General features: G+C 35.8%; 1 protein-coding gene across 1 annotated transcript; it reads right to left on the bottom strand.

The window, feature by feature from the left end:
* Positions 1-1,199: 1,199 nt before the first annotated feature.
* LOC107859180 (protein SRG1) lies at positions 1,200-3,184 on the bottom strand. The gene is made up of 4 exons (XM_016704096.2): positions 2,770-3,184; positions 2,198-2,442; positions 1,754-2,078; positions 1,200-1,584 (listed from the first exon to the last, which is right to left on the bottom strand). Exons 1-4 carry the CDS (start codon positions 3,010-3,012, stop codon positions 1,336-1,338), a joined length of 1,062 nt encoding a protein of 353 aa, XP_016559582.2. The 5' UTR covers positions 3,013-3,184; the 3' UTR covers positions 1,200-1,335.
* Between the last annotated feature and the right edge of the window lie 4,845 nt (positions 3,185-8,029).

Consider the following 8,029-nt stretch of genomic DNA (forward strand, 5'->3'; position numbering starts at 1 on the left):
CCTTATTTGATGGAGCACGATATTAATCTATGATGTGGATGACACATAGTGAATCTCAGTAATTCGTGGATCGTTGCAATGGGCCACATGAAACCTAGTTTGAAGGGAAGATTGTTGAGTATCTCAGTGACCCGTGGATCGTGGTAATTAATAAGCCACATGGAACTTAGTTCGAGGGGGAGATTGTTGGGTGTTCAAGAAAAACTCCCACATTGGTAGCTAAAAAGATTGAAAATCTACATATAAGGTGTGGTCTCTCTTGATGGTGTGAAGATTTTTAGGAAAGATCATGCAGGCTTGGACTAAGGCAGACGATGTCACATTATGTAAGAGTGTCTTTGAACTTATATAAGATTTTAATTTGAAAATTTTTATCAGGTGTTACTCTATGTAGATAAAAAGATTTAATAAAAGAGATTTTGGAGATGAAAATTGAACTTGTTGAAGACTACATGAAGAAAGTGAAACAAATTTATTTTGTCAGAAATTTAGGTCAAGGGGAAGAATCGTTAAGTGTTTGTCTTCACTTTCCTAATTGGGTTTCCCAAGGAAACATATTCTCTTTATTCGCATAATTCTTGTTTTTGTAGGAAAAATTATAGACTCTATGAATAGAAGGTCCTTTATTCTAGTATGGTAACATCCATAACGTAGTTCTAGGGGTTTGAGAATATTGTTTGAGAGAGGTTTGGGCGGGGTGGGGGGGAATTTGTGAGACACAAGTGTTGCGGTGTCACTTGTGTGAACCTCTTTTTATTTTGAGTGGATTATGTGATGTTGTCTCTCTCGATACTTTATACTTTCTTTTATACAGTGGATTGTTCATCTCTTTTTATGGATGCAAGTTGATTGACCGAACCACATTAAATTATTATGTCTCTTTTGGCGTGTTTCCCGCACATCTTCTTATTTGGCGTCTTTCGAAGTTTGCTTTGTTAGCTTTCGCATGACACCTGATTTTTTCGAGCCCAATATCAACGTTACTCCTAGCTTGTATAATTTCAATATAATTCATATAATGATATTAAATATTAGTATGCACCACATTATTTTGTTTTAATCCCTTCATAATAAAAGAACTTACTCAATTACCATTCATACAAATCCTAGTTAGTTGGAATCATATCATTTAGTGAGCATAAATGTACAAAATTTATGCAAAGCCATTATTAGTATTCAAGCAATACACTACAAGCGTCTAAACATCAATAGAAGATTTATCATTAAAATTGTTAATTGTTGATGTGTGACATTATGTAACAACGGAAAACAATAAAATCTAAACATTATATTCATCAAAACGTTACAGTACGACATTCTTCAGATCGATCATCTTCAGTGTGTGATTCTCATGGTGTCCACATATGTTTTTCCAACAAGTTCACGATTGAAAAATCTTGTATAAAATTCATTGACTCCGATTTTCTTGAATGCTGGTTGACCATGAGCAGTAACAAGGCTATTTGCTGGACCTAATTCACCATTCAATCTTGGACCATGAAATGTTGCTACTGAAATCCTTTCTTTTTCTGAGCTCACCACTGATCTATGCTCTATGCTCCTGTATCTTCCATTTGAGAAAATCTGGTCCAATAAAAACAGGAAGATATGAGTGGGGATACAAGCAATAATGATAAGGGTAAATTGAATTTTAGCAATGACTTCCTCCCATCCCAAATTATGTAATGGTGTTCTTTTTTTAAGTTTGTCCCAAAAGAATGACACGAGAAAAGAATAATAAATAGAGAGGTACCTCAAAAGCATCTCCAATATTGACGATGAAGGCACTAGGAAGGGGTACGATGGGAATCCAAATTCCATCTTTTTTAATTTGAAGACCTTCAGTTTCATTGACTTGAAGAAGAATTGTTAAAGCAGAGGCATCAGAGTGAGGGGAAATGCCCATCACTTTATCTGGTTGGGGACATGGTGGATAGTAATTCATCCTCATTGATTGCTTCCCTTCTTCAAAAAAACTCTTTACCACTTCTTCTTCGATCCCCAAAGTTTTACCCAACAATTTTAGAACTTTCATGGTTAGCTCCTTTATTTCTTCCGAGTACTCTTCAATTGTCTCCCTACATAGTATATAGTCCAAAAAAAAAAAAATGGAATTAAAGGTGCATTTTCTTTTCCCGCATAATTAAGAAGTACGCGATTCTCTTACTTATTTTCTAGTGTTCAGTTAGTTACGTACCTAAGTGAAACGGATAACTTGGAAAACACAGGCATTCGCAAATGAGGAGGTGCAGTCTTCAAGTAAAAGAGGTCAGCCCAATCGAGCTTTTGTTCATCCGAAACAACGAAGAGCTGTCCGAATCCATCAGTATCCCCTGGCAGTTGTTCAAACTTGTTCTTCTCTTCTAATGGCAGATTAAAGAATTCTTTAATCTCATGTTTCATCCTCTCCACCACTGAACAACTAACTCCATGATTAATCAACTGCAAAATGTAATTAATTAAGCTTATGAAATTATAGTACATATTAACGGACCATATATTTGTCCACTTTGGCCCGACCTCTATTTTGACTACTTCAAGGTTCATGGGCTTTATAGTTCTGATCAATTCAAAATCCTTTAGCCTGTTCTAATATCATATTGAAGCATGTGACAATCAAATTTAAAAGTTTAAACTGAAGCAAGAACACTTGGCTTTTACTTGATAAAAGGATTCATTACTTAAACGATCATCAAAGTCACATGACTGTTGCTATCAAAATATTGTTATTCACCTGTTTCCAATATTAGTTCATATGACAACATATACCTGAAAGAAACCCCACTCTTGAGCAGCAAAGTGCAACTTCTGAAGCTCGATATTCATGGAGTCATCATGATCATTATAGTTGATCAATCGTTGCATATCAATGACTGGAACTTCTTTATTTGATGATGCAACTGAATGGTCCTGATCGTCACGGACATATCGCGGCGGAATCGTCACAAGTTTCTTCTTCGCCATTTCCTGGACAGAAGGAACGTTCTTGCAATTAACTTCTAGCGAACCCATACATGTATTATGTGTTTTAACACTATGGCCAATATTGATATTAATACTACGATCCTTTCCTTACAGTTCTGTCCACAACTACTTTATAAGCTCCTCAATTCGATTATTCTAGAATTATGTAATTAGATTTTTGCATCGTACGTGTGAGGTCAGTAAAACACTCACAAAATCGATGGTACTTTGCGTCTACACGTTTTTCATGTTAAATTGGTAAGCAAAATTCAAAAATAGGACAAACAAAGAACGAAGCAGAATAGACATTGATGGAAATACTTGATTGGATTCTTACTACTTCCAGCATCTTATTAAAAAATAAATATCTAATAATACAGTTTGAAAAATTAATGAATAATTTTTTCATTTCTATCTAGTTTGTCTTTAATTATTAATTACAGAAAGAGTAATAGGTAAAATTAGCCCATGTCTCAAGTCAATAATGGATAATTATTGATGGAAGGAGTGAGTATTTGATTGTGACAAAGAAAAGAGGTTTGTAGTTCGTTGGTTACTAACTATTGGACGGTGAAGTTTGTCAACAAAAAGATTTGTTTGTTTGTTAGTTTTTTTGCAAAAAACAAAATAAAAAATCTTTGGTAGTTTCCACATCAAAAACTCATTTTTCTCATTAGTCCTTATATGTGGATATTGTTTTTCCATAATTCTCTTTTTAAGACTTTCTACATGAAACATTGTACTTGGTTAATATTTCTCTCTCTTTTTTTTTTTTTCTTTTATATTGATAGGAGCATTGAAATTATAGTATTTATTTTTCATATAGTTTGAAATATCTAATTTTTTAAATTTAAAATATTGAATAAATTAGTCAAATTATCTTTCAAAAAATCAAACGATAAATTTCACAATCTTTGAGGATAAAATTTTCTCATTATACCAGTAAAGCATATATGGTCTAACTATATACTTTATCCTTAACCTCTAATTTTTTTATTTTGCTTTTTTAGACCTTCATACGTGCTTATAAATATTTGTCCTAAAATTATTTTCACCTATAACTTTTAAATGTTTTACTTTATTAGTAACCTAATACATGCTTGTAAATATTTATTCTAAAATTATTTTTAAGGATAGAATTAAAATCTTCTATTTTATTAGTTATAACTATTATATCTAAGGGAGAATATCTATTTTTTTAGTCTTCACCTGGTTTTTTTTTTTATCTCTTTTAGCCTTGATTAAAGTTTTCATGATTTTATAAGGGCTTATTCGTTTGCACTTAATGGAGGTCTGAATTTGAATGGTTCAGATTTCAGACCATTAAGTGCATTTATTTTTTATTAAAATTTTAGCTCTTAATAGGTCTGAATATGTCTTAATCATTCAGATCTAGAATCAAGTCTTAATAGGTCTGAAGAGGTATTCTGGTATTGGATAATATTCACCGCCACTCTATTCATAATCATCAGTCGCCACGTCTGCCATCGTCACATTGTTAACCACCACCAACCACCTCCACTGTCACACCCCTTTTTCGACTCCAAAATGATTATAATTGAATGTTCTAAAAGGTTTTATTATTTAAGTGACAAGAAATGAAAATTTGTTTTGGAAAAGGATTATTTACATTTTTTATTCAGAGTCGCCACTTGGCATATCTAGTGTGCCAAGTCACCATTGAAAAATCCTTTCCAAAACCATTTGACTCTTTAAAATGGTTTGTTAACAGAGATTCCGGCTAAGGAATTCTGTTGACCGAGGGGAAGGTGTTAGGCACCCCTCGATCCCGTGGTTCAACCACGGTCGCTTGGTAGAGTGTATCGACTATTTTTGACACTAAGAAATGTATAAACCACACAAAAGCATGCAAAATAATCAAACAATAAACAAAACAAACAATCCAAAATGTAAAGTTCCAGTCCAATTATACAGTCCAAAGATATAAAAAAAAATACCAAAATATAAACCTTGTTCTAAACTAATCTAGACTAAGCTCCAATGCTTCACCCGATGCCTCGGGCCTTCATCTCGATCATCTTTTGTCAACATAATATTACGGGGGGCATTTCCCGATGAATAAATACATTGAAACCTCGGGGCATTCCCCAGTGAATAAATACATGAAACCTCGGGGCATTCCCCGGACAAATGAATACACTTGAATCCAATGCAATAAACTAGAAGACATTCCACAAACGAGCAACCAAACATTCAATGGAAACACCATTCCTAAATTTTGCCTACCCAATCTATGTTTGCCTAAACCAATCGACGTATCATAATACTACCAAGATCAATTAAAGTTCATTTCAAGTCAAACAACTCATGAATCAAGCTAACCAAAATTCACCAATTATATCAAGTTTTCAATTCTCACCCCCAAATTCCCTTTTAACTCTAATTTTTTCAATTCATGATTTCTATTTCAATGAAATTAAGCAACAAGTCAATATCGAAGTAGCAATTCATCACTAATCAAGTTCAAACATCACACGAATTCCATCCAATGCACCATATTCCATCAATAATGAAAATAAAAAAAAAAAGAAAGGAGTAGAAATGGACCTCAATGATGATTTTACTCCGAATATTAGTCAATCAAGAGGAAGAATCCACGTGCTGAAGAATCTCGATTCGGAATCTCAACTCAAACCCCCAGCTCCAGTATGCATCCCTTTTACCATCTTTCAATGACCCCAAGATAAAATAACTCAAAATAGATAATACACGAACAAAAATCTACCAAGAGCAGTGAACCAAAAAATATCCAAATTTTACAAGAAAACAAAGAAAAAGATGTATGGCCGGAACTCCAGAATTCAGATGGTGGCAAAACTGATGGAAGAGGGTCGGATTTCGGTGACAGCGAGTGTTTTTTCGGTGATCATCTCGGTGAAAATGTTAACCCCGACTTCTCCCTTGCAGCTCTCTCTCTCTCTCTCGCAGCTCTCTCTCGTAATTTTTCCCTCTCTTGTCGATTCCTCTCTCAAACCCCCTCTCTATCACTAAATCTTCTTTCCTTTCTCCCGATCTGTGCGTGTGTGCATTTGTGTCATATATCAGTTCCTCATGAAGCGATCCGTGTATTTTGGAATGAGGAATAACGGATTATTCCCCAAGAACCAATAACAGGCGCACACCCATGTACGGATTCCTACAAATTCGTTCAAGAGTAACAAAATTTTCTATGTTGGGGGGACACCTACGCTATTTTCTAGAAGGTTCTCGGGCTGTTGAGCCAATATGCTGGTTCGGGTCATGGGTTGCGGGTTAAATTCAGGTCGGCTGGGTCGATTTATGTGGTTCGACGGTGGCTGATGGTTCGGGTTATATATTGGTTGTTGGATTGTTGGTCGGTGTTCGCTGGTTGTTTGTTCGCTGATATTGGTGTTGTGTATGTGATAGAGAAAACAATGGAGAAGATGTACTCTGTGGGGAATTCAAAAAGAAGCCAAGAAAAAATGGTCCTCTTTCTTCACTGTGGGCCCCCCTTGGAAATTATTCCCTTTCTCCTCCTCTATTCTGTGTGTGATGAAAATGGAGCTTTTTGAGGTGAAGGAGATGATGCTGAATGTTCTCTTTTTTTTTGTTACTGATCGTGCTCCCTCCTCTAGTGAGAGTATGTGTGTTTGTATATAGGCTGTGCGGGTGGGTATTGGGGTAGGGTATGGGGCATGAGGTAGTGATGTGTTGTCCAAAATTGATAGGAGGGGTGGTTAATTTTGTTACAAAAGAATACTTGGGGATTAGGTTTGTTAGTGGGTTTGTTATTTTTGTATTTTTATGGGATATAATCATACGGGTGAGGGCACGTGGTAAGGCAGGGATGAAAATGTGTAACTTGGGTCTTCGGGAGGGACGAAATTAGGTGTCTACATCATGCCCCCTTTGAATGTAAACACGAAGTGTTTTCAGGCAAAGAAGTAGACAGCGAGACCAAATTTTGACCCGACCATTATTCAAAGAAAGAAACAGAAGGAAGAAAGACAACCGGGTCTTGACTTAAGACATCCTTCCTACCTAAATTATGAGAGAATCAAGTCATGGGTATTTCAAAGGATTGGAAGAGGTGGACTATACCGAGTTGGAGAGTCGAGTGAGGTTCGGTTGAGGTTCCGGTCCGCGGCTCTGTTATTACATCAAAATGAAAATTACAAGTTAAAACATAAATGAAATCACAAAAATCCTATCTATACATCTTCTATTGGTTCTTGACTTGACTTTCATCACCCTATTCTTCAGGCGGGCTCCTGACTTGCAATTTCTTTCAACTTGTTGCTTGGCTTTCAATTTCTTCACTTTGTTGCTTGACTTTTCATTTCTTCACCCTATTCTCCAGGCGGGCTCCTGACTTGCTATTTCATCACTTTGTTGCTTGACTTTTCGTTTTCTTCACTCTGTTCTTCCGGCGGGCTCCGGACTTGCTATTTCATCATCTTGTTCTTCAGGTGGGCTCCTGACTTGCTATTTCATCACCCTGTTCTTCAGGCGGGCTCCTGAAACCCAAAATTAAAACTAGAACAAAAATTATTCCAAACAAAATTATAGTAAAGTACTATTTTGTTTTTGAAAGCGTTGTTCCATTTTCCAGGAGGGTCCTGAACAGAAAGTAAAGTCCCATTTTCCAGGAGGATCCTGAACAGAAAGTAAAAATCCCATTTTTCGGGAGGGTCCTGAAAATAAAGTAAAATCCCATTTTTCAGGAGGGTCGTAAACAGAAAGCAAAATCCCATTTTTCCAAGAGGGTCCTGAAAATAAAGTAAAATCCCATTTTTCAGGAGGGTCCTGAACAGAAAGCAAAATCCCATTTTTCAGGAGGGTCCTAAGCAGAAAGTAAAATCCCATTTTTTAGGAGGGTCCTGAACAGAAAATAAAATCCCACTTTTCAGGAGGGTCCTGAGCAGAAAGTAAAATCCCATTTTTCAGGAGGATCCTGAACAGAAGGTAAAATCCCATTTTTCAAGAGGGTCCTGAACTGAAAATAAATTCCTATTTTCAGGAGGGTCCTGAACAAAAAGTAAAATCCCATTTTTCAGGAGGGTCCTGAACAGAAAATAAAATC

Source organism: Capsicum annuum, chromosome 2 (assembly GCF_002878395.1).
Source record: "Capsicum annuum cultivar UCD-10X-F1 chromosome 2, UCD10Xv1.1, whole genome shotgun sequence".
In the NCBI taxonomy this organism is placed as follows: Eukaryota; Viridiplantae; Streptophyta; class Magnoliopsida; order Solanales; family Solanaceae; genus Capsicum; species Capsicum annuum.